This window comes from Lynx rufus, unplaced genomic scaffold (assembly GCF_022079265.1).
Source record: "Lynx rufus isolate CCGP_SWC_20201006 ecotype Redwood Valley unplaced genomic scaffold, mLynRuf1.p SCAF_6, whole genome shotgun sequence".
In the NCBI taxonomy this organism is placed as follows: Eukaryota; Metazoa; Chordata; class Mammalia; order Carnivora; family Felidae; genus Lynx; species Lynx rufus.
Genome location: NW_025814878.1, coordinates 95,923,040 through 95,938,541, shown reverse-complemented (window position 1 = coordinate 95,938,541; position 15,502 = coordinate 95,923,040). Strand labels below are relative to the sequence as shown.

The 15,502-nt window shown below is 39.4% G+C and overlaps 1 protein-coding gene across 1 annotated transcript; it reads right to left on the bottom strand.

Moving 5' to 3' along the window:
* Positions 1 to 438: 438 nt before the first annotated feature.
* On the bottom strand, positions 439 to 14,645 carry LOC124529381 (glutathione S-transferase-like). Its single transcript, XM_047103278.1, is given in 6 exon segments — positions 439 to 654; positions 3,346 to 3,487; positions 6,579 to 6,701; positions 7,487 to 7,499; positions 9,168 to 9,219; positions 14,559 to 14,645. Coding segments are annotated over 6 exon segments (567 nt in total). The 3' UTR covers positions 439 to 504.
* Positions 14,646 to 15,502: the final 857 nt, after the last annotated feature.

Genomic DNA, 15,502 nt, shown 5'->3' with positions numbered 1-15,502 from the left:
CCTACCCATTTGAGGATGAAATAAAATCAATGAAGTAATGTGCTTTCAGTGCTTGGTACAATGCTTAGCACACAAGAGTATAGTCAGTGGCTCTGGTTATTGTTAAACAATTGCTGTGTTAGGACGAGAATATCTTAAATGTTTTTCTGTCACCTTATCTAGAGAAAGAAAGCCATTTTATTGAGGTTCTGCTACATTCTGGGCAAAACCTTTGAGACTTGAGTCCTGCCAGAAGTCTGCCCCAGATCCCCATGCTGGCCCACATGACCTTCCTCTACTTTCCCATATCTTACTTTGTTTTTAAATTTACTACCTTATATTGAGGTTATCTGTCTATGTGCTTTTCTCACCCACTAGATGTGTTCTTTGAGGGTATCTTTGTAGCTTGGCACAAGGAAGTTAGTAGGTTCTTAAATGCTAATAAGAATGAGAATAAGAATGAGAATGACTGAATGAAAGAATAAGCAAATGATAAAAATTCATTCTTCCTGCAGTTCTTGGGAGTTATTTGGAGAGCATTGCCTGTAGCAGAGGGAATCCTGTGAGGACACTGGGTTTGCACTCTTCAGCCATTAAGATGACTTCAAGGAGCTGTATATAGGCCCAGCTCAGCTGGTTGCCCACAAGAAAATCTTGCCCGTGGTCTCTTAGTGCCTGCATCATAGTTGAAAAGAATTAGAGGATTTAGGGATTATACCTAGAAAGATAATTTAAAGTAAGTGTGATTGGCAGAAAGTCTTCTAAAAGTTTAGAGACCTAGTTCCCTAATCTTGGCCACTGGCTAGCTGTGTGAGCACAAGTAAATCCCATCTCTGACGGCTTCGGTTTGTTCATCTGAAAGAGGTGGACTAGCCCAAATCCTCCTGAGTATTCTGAACACCAGAAACAGCCTCATCTCACATATACCTTTGTCTTCTTTCCATTATATCCCCTGTACCTTCTCTATGAACCTTTATAGAACAATTTTACCCCTCACAGCCTGGATTGGTGGCTCTCCTGGGTCTGCAATCATAATTCTCTCCTCGCACCATCTCAGGACAGGCTCCTTAGATTTGCTGCTCTTTGTGGGAGAACACAATTCTCAAAGGGACACATGCCTCGTTTCTATAAACAAATTTTCTTTCCTAAAATTTTTATGTTATTTTAGAGAGAGTGTGTGTGCGAGAGAGGGAGAGGGACAGAGGGAAAGAGAGAGAGAATCTCAAACAGGCTCCATGCTTAGTGTAGAGCCTGAGGTGGGGCTTGATCCCATGACCCTTGGATCATGACTTGAGCTGAAATCAAGAGTAGATGCTCAACCGACTGAGTCACCCAAGCACCCTGAAAATTTTCTTCTTTTTTATAATTTTTTTTAACGTTTATTTATTTTTGGGACAGAGAGAGACAGAGCATGAACGGGGGAGGGGCAGAGAGAGAGGGAGACACAGAATTGGAAACAGGCTCCAGGCTCTGAGCCATCAGCCCAGAGCCCGATGCGGGGCTCGAACTCCCGGACCGCGAGATCGTGACCTGGCTGAAGTCGGACGCTTAACCGACTGAGCCACCCAGGCGCCCCGAAAATTTTCTTCTAATAAGGCTCTGACTTATGGGTCACTTTGTGTTAAAATCAACTGAATATAAAAGGTTGGAGTAGAAAGGACACTAAAGTATTTTCTAGCCTTAGACCTCTGTGATTTTGTGTTGCTTGGACATGGGATCAGGAGTTGGAGAGACCTGACTGTAGGCTTCAGTGTTATTAGTTGTATGACACTGGGCAAGTTACTTTGCTTCTTTAAGCTCTGGTTGCCTCATCTGCAAAATGAGGATAACAATGCACATCTTTGATGGAGTTATGAAGATTACATGGAATCATGCATGCAAAATGTATAGAACAGTGATTGGCACAAAGTAAGCACAAAACAAAAATGAGCCATCATAGGATTAGCACCGTTTTGGTGGTGGTGATGTTGTTGATACTATTTTTAACCATCAGAGAAGTCTCTGTTTTTCATAGTATCCCACAACAAACACTTAAGTCCTGGGAATAGCGGTGTTAAACATCGATTCCATTGCCATTATTGGTAAAACTGTAGGATAAAAATCTCTTAAATTATATGCTAATTACACCAGAATAGATTACTTAAAAAATTTTTTTTAACATTTATTTATTTTTGAGAGAGAGACAGAGTGTGAGCTGGGGAGGGGCAGAGAGAGAAGGAGACACAGAATCTGAAGCAGGCTCCAGGCTCCAAGCTGTCAGCACAGGGCCCAATGCAGGACTCGAACTCACAAACCGTGAGATCATGACCTGAGCTGAAGTTGGACACTTAACTGACTGAGCCATCCAGGTGCCCCATAGACTATCTTTTAAATGATTTTGAACAAATGATACTGAGAAAGTCTGAGGTATAGACTATTCAGTTTGATTCATCTTCCATCTTGCACCAAGGGGACTGATAACTCACCTAATGTAATACATGAAAAAGTATAACCTAGGAAGTTAGAGTATCAATCATCTATACAAAATACATAAATATCAAATAAACAATGTACATTATATGATTAAGCTGTAAAATTGTTGATATAAATATATTTCAATGTATGTACTAAATCCTTCAATTACAACCATTGGTACTCAACCCAGAAATGATGGATTAAACCAGCATTGCTGTTAGGTTTGGAAAACTGATCTGTCTCATTTTTACCAAACCCCTAACATTTTTCATGATGCTTGCCTATGTTGACTGATATTATAATGAATGCAGCTGGAGGTCAAGAGCACTGATACTAAAGAAGTCAACCAACCCTTGTGTTAGGACTGGCACTAAGTATTTGCTTAAAGCTCAAGCTTTTCAGACATTATTTTCAGCTGTTAAAAATGTGGGGACAGATGAAAAATAGTGTTATTTTTATAACAATTTGTTTCTTAATTTTAAAATATTGTGTAGAATTCTGATAAGCCTTATAAACTGTCCTGGGCCCTGTACTATCCAGTGTATTTTAGAAGTAATATCCATCCTTTCCACCCCCTCCTCTCTAATTAGTGTGGAATTTTCCCTTTGGAATCCTCTTTATAAGACTCTCTTTTATTCCATAATCAAATCAAGTAACTGAAATTCTGTCAGCACTAGAACTACAAATATTGCTGGAATTATGCATGAAATCCTTAAAAATATATAATGCAGAAGACCAGAGTGAGAGGAAGAAGGGCAGGTTTGTCTTATAACTGTAATTGGGGGAAGAATTTTGCTTTCACAAAGTGTTTTTGGGACCTTTATCCACCAATAACATTCTTTATTTTCAGTTTAGTTGTTTTTTCTCCTCCTTGATCCATGTCATAGAGCAGGGCAGACGTTTGTCACTTACCTTCTCATAGACAGGGAAGAATCTTGTAGTGGCTCTTTCAAGGATGTATTCAAGATTCATCGCCTTCTCTCCAGTCAGAGAGAGTGGAAAGAACATAATCATGTCACTCAGATCCTTCAAGGCCTCTACATACATGTCAATCCTAGAGAAGGGATGATAAATCAAAAGAGTTCCAGGTAAAGGAACCATCATTTCATGAGCCAAAGAAACATGTTAACTAATGCCTCAGTTTAACCTGCCTAGTTAACAGGTATCTCAATGTCTCATGAGTTAAAAGCAAGTATTTCTACTTGCATGTTATTTCTTTGAGATATTAAGATCAATTTGAGAAATAAGGAAAATTCTAGGACTAAAGTATGTGAGCAATTATGTGGGTGTGAATTTCAACCCTGTGACATGAATGCTAATTAAAACACAATGTATTAAAATAGTCCTAAAGTAATAAATTAGGCAAAGATCGTATTTGGCTGCTTAAATGTTATAACAATGAAATTACCCATGTCTATACAAGGTGGGGGGAGGTAACTAGGGACCTCTATGCTGCCAACAACATCTCCATCTGGACTGAAGTTTCTCAAACTTAGTAGAACAATTTAGGAAGGCACAGAACTTACTTGACAGGTTCTCCCTTGCCACTCACATCTCTATGCCAGAATGAACAGAAAAATAGGTACTACGTTAGGCGAGGCACCATGGCATAGTGAAAAGACTACTACTGGTCTGGGCATTGGAAAACCTCTGTCCTGCTCCACAGTGAGTCTCTTAATCTTTTGGAGCCACAGTTCTTTTAGCTTTAACCTAGAATAGCAATGAGTCTCTTGAAATGGTCTCAAATTCTTTGCTACTCCTGCCACTGAGACTAAGTCTCATTTTCCCCTTGAATCTGAATGGGTCCTAGGGGCTTGCCTGACCAGCGCAATGTGGGGAAGTAATGTTCTGAGACTTCTAAGACTAGGTCATAAGAAGCCTTATAGCTTCTACCCGATCCTTTTCCATACCTGCTCTAAGGGAAGTCAGCCACCTCATGGAAGAAAAAGCTCAAGCTGGTCTCAGGGAGAAGTCATGTGGAGGGAGAGAGAGAGACCCTGCCAGGCCCTTTGTTCCAGCTCTCCCAACCCAGGTGCCTGACATATGAGTGAGGACCTGCATGAGAGACTCTTAGTGCCATCCAGCGGATCCCTGTCAACTCACAGAACCGTGAGAGAAAGTGTCTGCAGCAGTAGAGAGCCAGAAGAGTAGCATTCTGAGCATTAGAGTTATTTGGGGATTACGTAGTTGAAAGAGTTTTAAAATATAAAATATGTAACACATACAAGGTTTCATTATAATGATATACCAGTGAAGGCACCTAAAAATTATTAGTTCATTTTCCATTTTAAACATTAGTGAGAAAGATGTACTTAAAAACCACAGCTCCTTCAAGGAATGGCTGAGTCCAGGTCTGGAACAAGAGATGTACAGGATTAATTTGGATCATCATATTATACCAGGTAATAAGGGAGTTATCAGAGACCACTAGAGCAAGGTCAAACATTTCCAGGAGCCACTTGGCTCCCACTGGCCAAAGGTAGGACAATTCGAGCATAACTAAGAATAACAACTAACATGAATTGAAACACATCAAAGGTACTTAAATCGATGAGATCACAGTGATACTAGAACAATAACAAATAATTAATTGTAGGAATCAGGTGAGCCAACTCATTTGGAAAATTGGTAAACAAACGTCTAGCATTTCCTTTGAGAAACTGTACTCCAGGTAACCAGATAGTAAAGGAGAGTTTTTCTTTATAGGAGTATTCTAGATAATAAATGCAGAAGGAATGATAGCACTGAATGCCAATGGCTGTTAAGATCATAAAGAGTAGATGAGCAGACATTTTTTTTTTTTGCTTCCTGATAAGGGAATGCACCAATACCTATGAAATAGCCTTGCAAAAACCACTAGTATTTGAGTCTGATAAAACCTCAATATCTAACAACTAATTGCCAGGAAATACTGAGACAGAAGCATGTGTTAAACTACACTGCAGGGATGTAATCAGCAGAAATTTGGCAGTTAGAATCTGCTAGAAAGCAAGAGAAAACTTATTTTAAGATTTAAAAATACAAGATGCATTTCAAAAATCTTACTGCACTAAAAAGTTTAAAGCTAAGCTTCTGAGGGGCGCCTGGGTGGCTCAGTCGGTTAAGCGTCCGACTTCAGCTCAGGTCACGATCTCACGGTCCGTGAGTTCGAGCCCCGCGTCGGGCTCTGGGCTGATGGCTCAGAGCGTGGAGCCTGCTTCTGATTCTGTGTCTCCCTCTCTCTCTGACCCTCCCCCGTTCATGCTCTGTCTCTCTCTGTCTCAAAAATAAATAAACTTAAGAAAAAAAAATTTTTTTAAATAAAAAATAAAAATAAAAAAAAAGCTAAGCTTCTGAAAATAAATGCATTCTGTGAATAAAACGACGAGAAATTTATTTAAAACACATCACATTTGGTAAAAATGGACTGTTTGTTGTTTACCAACTAATGGTTTTCTAATTCCGTGCAATAATTTACAATTTAGGGTTGCTATTTTAAAATCCAGATAAAAAATTAAAGAAAAGAAAAGAAAAGAAAAGAAAAGAAAAGAAAAGAAAAGAAAAGAAAAGAAAAGAAAAAAGAAAATCCAGATAAAGACAAGTCTGTTGTGCTGGTTTGTAGACCAGGTTGCCCATTGCAAAAGGACTGGTGTGTGTACGTGAGAATTTAGACTGTCTGGGAGACTGGGAAGCTATCTGGTGTGCCGGAGACTAGCGAGGTGGTTTCCAAAAGATACTTCTGGAATCAATTTCACATTCACGCCCCAAATCTGTTCGTTCTTGTGTTTTACCCTGTGCTTTACTCCCACCTAGTGGAGGCAAACAACAGATTTCATGAGAAAGAGTCCCATTTCCCTCACTGGTTCTTGTCCTTGCTTTCGTACTAGATAAAGAATCAGAAAATGAAATAAACTGTGTAATTGGCCATGAATTGATCATTGTTGAAAGTAACCATTGTGTAAATAGGGTTTATTTTACCATTCTCTTTCCTTTGATGTGTGTTAGTTTTCCCATAATATGAAGTTAAAAAATAAGAAAAGAATTTTCAGTTAATCTATCATCTATTATGATTAATCTAGCATCTAGATTATGATTGCTAACATGCCTAAAGGTTAGATATTCTTTTTTTTTTAATTTTGTTTTAAGTAAGAAGTGATTGTTGTTACCAGGCTTGTTCCTGTATGTTCCTTCCATACAAGTCATATTTTGCAGCTAGGAATCTTAGGATAGCTCTGGTCTCTACCAGATTCATTCCATCAATTTCGACCATGGAATTTTGACCAGGGAATCTTTGCATTTAACAACAGCAACTTGAGAGAGCAATGGTTTGATTTAAACCCCACTCTCTGTCCCTATTGTTCATACATCAGAGTTCCACCTTAAAATATACAAAGGGAAGTTGCATTATTTACTGTCCCTGATAGTAGTACTAAATATTCTTTAAACTCTTAAGCTGCTACAAAATGAGAGTAAGTAATCAAATACTACTAAAATATTTTAGAGACTGATATAAAAGAAATATTTATGCATTTATTCACACAAAAATGTGTACAGTGCAAGACTTGAGGTTGTGTAATCTGGGAGATACAACAAAGTACAGACACAGAAACTTTCTTTCTGGCCAGGAATGCCCCTTTCTCATCACTTACTCTCCATTCCTATAGCCACCCCACAAAGTAGACTCTCTTTCCCTCTGAACCATCATAGTAAGGTCCTAGGTGGTAACTCAGCCCTCAGATGGGCCCTCCATTTTTTAAATTAAGGTCTTTTATTTTAATTCCAGCATAACTAACATACAGTGTTCTATTTGTCTCAGGTGTACAATATAGTGACTCAGCAATTCCATACATCACCCAATGGTCATCGTGATAAGTGTACTCTTTAATCTCCATCACCTATTTCCCCTATTCTCCCCTCCCCCACCTCCCAGTTTTTTCTCTATAGTTAAGAGCCTGTTTTGTGGTTTGTCTCTTTTTCCCTTTGTTCATTTGTTTTGTTTCTTGCATTCTATATATGAGTGAAACCATATGGTATTTGTCTTTCTCTGGCTGGCTTATTTTGCTTAGCATTATACTCTCTAGATCCATCTATGTTGTTGTAAATGACAAGATTCTGTTCTTTTTTATGGCTGAGTAATATTCCATTGCATATCTATAGATTTAAATATATATATATATATATATATATATATATATATATATATATACACCACCTCTTCTTCTTTATCCATTCGTCTGTCAGTGGACACTTGGGCTGTTCCCATATCTTGGCTACTGTAAATAATGCTGCAATAAACATAGGAGTGCATGTATTTCTTCAAATTAGTGTTTTTGTATTCCTTGGGTAAATACCCAGTAGGGCAATTACCAGATCACAGGGCCATTCTACTTTTAATTTTTTGAATTAAAAACACTTTTGGTTTCTTGTGTTATTTCTTGTGTTGTTTGATTAAAAAACACCTTTTGTTTCATTCTGACGGGTATGAGGTGATATCTCATTGTGGTTTTGATTTGCATTTGCCTGATGATGAGTAACGTTGATCAGATGGACCCTTCTGACCTACCCCACATGCACTGCCTGATTGTTTTCCTGGAGTCATAACACTCTGTTTAAACCTTTCCATTACTCCTCTTTGCTTATAAGACAGTAACATCTAATCTCAACCTGGAATTCAAAGCACTCCTTGAAATGTGCCTCCATGCACTTTCCACACATTATTGCACACCACTTTCTGTGTGAACCTTCCATCCTTTCCCTCCCTTCTCCCAGTTGGAATCCCGGTGACCTTCCATCTGGGTGATAGCTCTTTGTTTTGGGCTGAATGTTTCAGTCTTCAGGGAATCTTTGCATTTAACAACAACAACTTGAGAGAGCAACGGTTTGATTTAAACCCCAGTCTCTGTCCCTATTCTTCCCTCCCTCTCTGTCCATCTGTCTGACCCTTCCTCAGAAGGGAAACAGCAAAGCTGGCACTTTTCCCACTTAACACCTTAAGTTGAGCTAGTTCTCTGGACTGGATCCATGGCGAGAGCATCCTGGCTTTTCTGCTGCTGCCACCAGGTTTCACTGTAAGGACATTCTCTGCTCCCTAATTACATCAGTTGGGGTCCAGCTGGGAGACAGAATCATACCAGTTACTTTAGTTACTTTAACCATACCTAGTTCCAAAGAAGTTAACTAGGTCCTGGAGAACTGAGAGGCAACAAAGGGGCAATGCAGTGTCATGAAAGTGGCTACTGCAGAAAGTAAGTATCATCCCTATGGCTGAGGAAACAAGGGGATGGGGCTGAAATTGTAACAGTTTAGGAACTTGGAGGCAGGGCTCCTCCCACTTTGAACTCTCATATGCTTGTTGCAAGATCCAAGTGCTGCCTTCTTGACATAGAGATACATCAGATACTGTCTACCTAATTTTCTCTGCTCTTTGTGTGGGGCGCCTGGGTGGCTCAGTCGGTTAAGCATCTGACTCTTGATCTCAGCTCAGGTCATGATCTCAGGGTTGTGAGATCAAGCCCTGGCTTGGGCTCTGTGCTGAGCATGGAGCCTGCTTATGATTCTTTCCCTCTCTCTGCTCCTCTCCCCCCTGATGCATGCTCTCTCTGTCTCTCTCTCTAAAAAAAGAAAGAAAGAATGTGTGTGTGTGTGTGTGTGTGTGTGTGTGTGTGTGTGTGGTGTGCCTCCCACAGAGATAGAGAGACCACCTGTCTCATCCTTGGTCTAATACAGCATCATATGTAACAGGCTTTTTTTCTCACCTTGGATTAATTTCTCAAATTCTCCACGTGTTTCAAAAAGTTCTTCTTCAAACTAAAGAATGAAAGACAGAATATAATAATGGGCTGCGAGCATCATTTTGATCTTTATTATTACTTTTGATATCACAGAAAAATAAGTGAATAGAAGTAAATGGTCTAGCCACCAATTAAACCAATGTTTCAAGTAGTTATTGAACCCATGCTGACCTCTTCTGTGTTCTGTGAACCTAAGGAAATGTTTATATAAAACCAAAGCAAAGGATTTACTGAATTCAATTGATCTTGAGTAACACTGATACCCCCTGTTGTATGGATGGAACCTGCCAGATGGACTTTTCAGATCATAATCTAAATGCAGACTACTCCTTTCATTAGCTCGGACAAGTTACTCTCTTCTGTTTCCTAACGTGGGAAAATGAAGCTAATACCTACTCCTGACAGTCATGACGGTTAAATGAGATCCTACCAAAGAAGACAAACTCTTATGTTTGGCTCAATGTTGATCATTGTTACTCTTTTCCTCAGGACTTTCCCTTGGGTGGTGTTTGTTGTCCCTCATTTCCAGGGCTCAAGAACAAGCAAATGTTTGTTTGATCATTCTATTATTTAGACACAGAGAATTTAAACTGCAGCAAATCTCAGAAACTATGTGGTAACAATCTAACTGAAAAAAATACATCTGTAAATTGGATGCGTGCATTCTGTACAGTATAATTTTAATGTAAAATTTAAACACAATGGGTTTTCTGTATTATTTCTATCATGATTAGAGATGGAAAACACAATGCATAAATGGAAAATAGTATTTTCCCCAAAGATTTTATTCTACCCCCTTTGTAACAAAAAAAAATTAAAAATTTTACATTTACAATTTGGGATGATAAAAAATATTAAGAAAAGGTACTGACAATGTGGTTCCCAGTGTTATTCCTGAATACGTAGAGTTAACATTAAACTGAGGTATTTGATCACCCTCGTTCCTAAACCTTGAAAATGAGCATTAGCTACAACTCTGGGTGCTCTTCTTTTCCAAGCCTTCATTTGATGCATATGAAGCCCAGAGAGGTTAATTGATTTGCCCAAAGTCCCTCAGCTAAAAGGTGGAAGAACCAGGGCTAGAGTCCCTTCTCTCCAAACCCACTACATTTTAGACACTATCACCTTGCTAAATGTGTAATTTGTATTCGAATAATTTTTTAATGTTTATTTTTGAGAGACAGACAGACAGAGCATGAGAGGGGGAGGGGTAGGAGAGAGGGAGACACAGAATCTGAAGAAAGCTCCAGGCCTCTGAGCTTGTCAGCACAGAGTCCTATGGGTGGGGCTTGAACCCACATACCGTGAGATCATGACCTGAGCTGAAGTCAGATGCTTAAGCGACTGAGCCACCCAGGTGCTGCGTGTATTTGAGAAATTTTTATAGGAAGAAGTCATATTCCAAAGTTGACACCAAATATGAGAATACAGTTGGGGAAACCAGAGTATAAAAACAAAGCTTTCCCCAAAGCCCTTTTTTCCTAAATTTAAAGATTACTTTTGGGGGACCTGTTGGCTCAGTGTTGGTTAAGCTTCCAACTTCAGCTCAGGTCATGGTCTCTCGGTTTGTGGGTTCAAGCCCCTCCCATTGGGCTCTGTGCTGACAGCTCAGAGCCTGGAGCCTTCTTTGGATTCTGTGTCTCCCTCTCTCTCTGCCCCTCCCCTGCTCACGCTCAGTCTCTCTCTCTCTTTCAAAAAATAGTGAATAAACATTAAAAAACATTTTAAAGATTACTTTTGACTTTCATGTAGTGTGATGGGGGGAAAAGTACATTTGTTTATGATTTTAATTTCTCCTTAAATTTCTCATGTCAGGAACTCCAGGGTAACTTTACTATTTGCTTTGGCCAGGCTTCAAGATCTCAGAGCGTGAAGCCCAACCTCCAATTCCAACCAGGGCGTTACCAGGTTAATCCATGAGAGCAACTTGGGGAGAGGGCAGCACCTGGGAGCCCATCGTCTGGGTATGGCCATGAAGAGAATGGAATACAGTGAAATTCCTCAGACTGTATACTATCCGAGGAATTTTCTAGTAGGTTTAGATTGAGTTTCACCAGACCACAAAGCAAGGGTTTACCACCTGAACGTTTTTGTTTTTAATGGGGTGTCTTCTTCAATTATATCTTTTGCTTGAACGCTTACTATGTGAGGGGCCCTGTCAAGTTCTGCTCTAAGGATAAACGAAGCACAGCCATTTTAGCAAAGTCATTTGTGCTAGAGCATGATTATTTAACTTTTGAAAATTTGCTATGACTTACATCAAAAAGAAAAGTCAGGCACAGAAGGTAAATATTGACTATAGAATTTTCTTCTAACTCTGACAAACTACAATACCAACCCTGAATATAAGAACTGTGAAGAGTCAGGAGATCCCAGAAAGAGCTTCATGTGGCTCAGAAAGGAGAATTGGCCTTTTATTGTTTTGAAAAAATTAGGTCATTGGAAGAAGAAATGACAAGTTCAAATTGTTTTATTATATACTAAAAAATAGTGCCCTCCCCCATGAAGAAATTGCAGTGTTTTTGACAGGTGGGCTTTGGGCTCACATTGTCTCCCACGTGATTTATCATATTTTATTCAGAGCTAATGCTAAAACAACAATACACAAAAACTGAGATCTAAAAAATAATTAGGGCTGCGTGGGTGGCTCAGTCCATTAAACATCCAACTTCAGCTCAGGTCATGATCTCATGGTTCATGAGTCCAAGCCCCGTGTCAGGCTCTGTGCTGGCAGCTGAGAGCCTGGAGCCTGCTTCAGATTCTGTGTCTCCCTCTCTCTCTGCCCCTCCCTTGCTCATGCTCTGTCTCTGTCTCAAAAATAAATAAAAACATTAAAAAATTTTTTTTATTTTTTAATAAATAAAAAGTAATTATAAAAGAATGACCCTAATTCCTCACCCCCTTCCTTTATTCATCTATCATTTATCCATCTCCATATGAATAGATCTCAAAAACATAATAGTGAATGTAAGGAGGAAAATATAGAATGATGCTCAAAAGGCACCATTTATGTAAATTATTTCAAAAGACACACGAGTGGTTGGTGAGCACACACATGAATGTAAAAATATAAAGGCTGGACTGACTGGATAGAGGTTACTTCAGTAGACATGGGAGTGACCGTCCAACTGAATTTTAGCTTCATCTGTTAATGCTTTATTTCTAAAAGATTATATTAATATATTACCCTTGTGGTTTTATTTTTATGGCTGGAGGCAAATATGATAAAATAATAACTGCTCATTCCACATAGTGGCATCATGTTCATTATAAGCTTTTTTGTACTTCACATATTTTCAAAATTTTAATTTAAAATTTAAAAAATTCATAACAAAGGAATTTTTGACAAAAGTGCTGGTGAAGTTTTCACAGAGATTTTTTGCTTTATTAGAGCAGAAATTCTTTTTTTAAAGTTTATTTATTTTGAGAGAGAGAGAGAGAGAGAGCACAAGTGTGGCAGGGGCAGAGAGAGGGAGAGAGAAAATCCCAAGCAGACTCCACATTGTCAGTGCAGAGCCCAACGTGGGGTTCCATCCCATGAACTGTAACATCATGACCTAAACCAAGATTAAGAGTCAGATGCTTAACTGATTGAGCCACCCAGGTGCCCCTATTACAACAGAAATTCTCTACCTGGGGACCTAGATTCCAGTTATGTATTTCGTGGCTTCTTGGAGCCCCTACAGTACATCAGACTTTTTCCTGGCAAATAGTTTCTTAGGTTTCTTCAGATTTTAGTATAAAACATCTGTTATTGTCACCTAAAATATTTTCAAAACCTCTGTACCACCAGGTAACACAAAATGGGTCTATTTCACAAAATATTTAAATAATAAACAATGTTCTAAGCTGCATTCATATGAGAAATCTACATTCCTAGTGAACAAATTAACTTACATATTCTGTCAGGGCTAAAACAGAATGTAGACCATCCTAACAAATGTCAAGTGAATGGGGTTACTTGCTATTTTCACGTTAAACCACGTGGAGCTGACCGTAAGTGTGAAGAAAACTGCCTGTTCTTTCATCTTTGGATCTAAGAGACCATTTAGGAGCAATTAGAAAAAAAAAAAATGTGTGGTGGCATCTGGGTGGTTCAGTCAGTTGAACGTCCAACATGGGCTCGGGTCATGATCTTGCGTTCGTGAGTTCAAGCCCAACATCGGACTCACTGCTGTCAGCCTGTCAGCACAGAGCCCACTTTGGATCCTGTCACTCTCTCTCTGCCCTAGCCCACTTGCGCTCTCCCAAAAATAAATAAATCTTTTAAAAAAAGTGTGGGGGTGCCTAGGTGGCTCACTCAGTTAAACATCTGACTCAGGTCATGATTTCATGGCTCTTGGGTTTGAGCCCCACATCAGGCTTTATGCTGACAGCTCAGATCCTGGAGCCTGCTTCCATTTCTTTGTCTCCCTCTCTCTCTGCCCCTCCCCCACTTATGGTTGCTCTCTCTCTCTCTCTCAAAAATAAACATTAAAAAAAATTTTTTAATTGTGTGGGTTACAGAAGAGGCTAATGCTTTCTACTCACAATAAATATTTACAGATACAAATATTTATCTTTGAAAGTTCTTTATAAACTTCAGTAACTTAGCTTTTAAGTATGTTGAGAATAGAATTTTTTTAATTCATTAAAGTATAGGATAGTTATAGTTTTGGTAATGAATGATATGTTCTAACATCAGTATCTATTGTATATATTCTTTTATATATATGTGTATATCTATTGTATATATTCTTTTATATATATATAGTATATATATATATATTCTTTTATATATATATTTATTTCGAGAGAGTGAGTGAGCGAGCACCAGAAGGGGAGGGGCAGAGAGAAAGGAGGAGAAAGAATCCCAAGCAGGGTCTGCACTGTCAGTGCAAGCCAAGGCAGGACTTGATCTCACTACCACGAGATCATGACCTGAGCCCAGATCATCACCTAAGCTGAAATCAACAGTCAGATGCTTAACCGACCAAGCCACCCAGGCTTGAGACTAATGTAAGTTAAACATATCCAATACTTGGCTGATAAGAATGAAATGAAAAGAAGCTGTTTGACAGACTGGGTCCCTTCCTTTCTTCCTCGTCTTCTTCCTCCCTCCCTTCTTTGCTCATTAGTCATTATTTGCTTCACCTTGGGTGAGCTCAATGCCAACAACCAGTTTCCACGCTAGTTGGGCACTTTTATTCTTAATAAAAGAGTGCACTGGTTCACTCACAGCCCAGAGTCTAAAGAGCAGGTGGCAAAATTGGCTTTTTGTTCAAGATCCATATAATCATATTTTCTACACCAGCTCCCTAAGTAAGTATTCAATGACCCCAAGACGAAAATAATATGAATAAATCAGCATCTCACCTCTACCCCTGCTGCAGCCAAGAGCTACCGGATGGACTCCATTCTGCCTTGGCCATTGAAGTAGTGAAGCTTGGGCTTCCCCGCCATGCTTAAAGACTCCTGCAAATCAACAGAGAGAGACTGATGAAGACTGTTCTGCACACAGAGCAGGAGAGGAATCCACATGAAGAGAGCAGTGCAAAGTTAACCAGAAAGCTCTGGGCCTGTGCCCAAAATCAGAGCTGCTCCTCAGCTCCAAGGCTTCCTGTGTTCTGTGCTCTTCCTCACAAATGGAGTTTATTGCCACAAATTGATGTTCTCAAAACTTAATTGAATCACTGATACATTTTTTAAAATAGAAAGAGGACAAGTGAGGAAGCCAGACAGATGGAAGGAATTTGAAAATAAGACTCTGACCAGCTCTTCCTCCGGTAGCAGGTGGCGAGGTGTTAGCATTGCAATGTTTTTTTCTTTTTTCTATCCAGGTCCTCCTCCCTCCTCCTACGGCACAGCCCAGACTGGCTAAATGGGGCGAGATTAGGGGAGGCTGATGCTTTTCACTTTCCAAATTAATTTCAGTACTTTAATTCTGGCGACCTCTGAAGCCTGGAGACAGCAATCAAGGGGATTTTCAATGACTCATTAGGATTTAAAGCAAAAGTGCAAAGTTAAGCAAAGTGGGTCTTTTTACACTTTCTTTTTCCTCTGAAAATGGAAATATCTTTCTTAGAAACATAACCTTTGCTCACCTTGAAGAAATTAAAGTATTATAGAAATCAAAAGCCCATCCCGCGCGACCCCAAGATAGCATCTGAGGTTTATGGGACATGGAGGGGTAGACTTGGTGGGGGGACAGTCTTTGGACATTTAAAGGTGGCTTGAGGTACTTGGAAGGGGGTTCCTGGAAGCATCGGGGCCTGTGTGGAGGGGTGGGAGTGGCTTTAGGAGTAGAAATTGTTCATGTC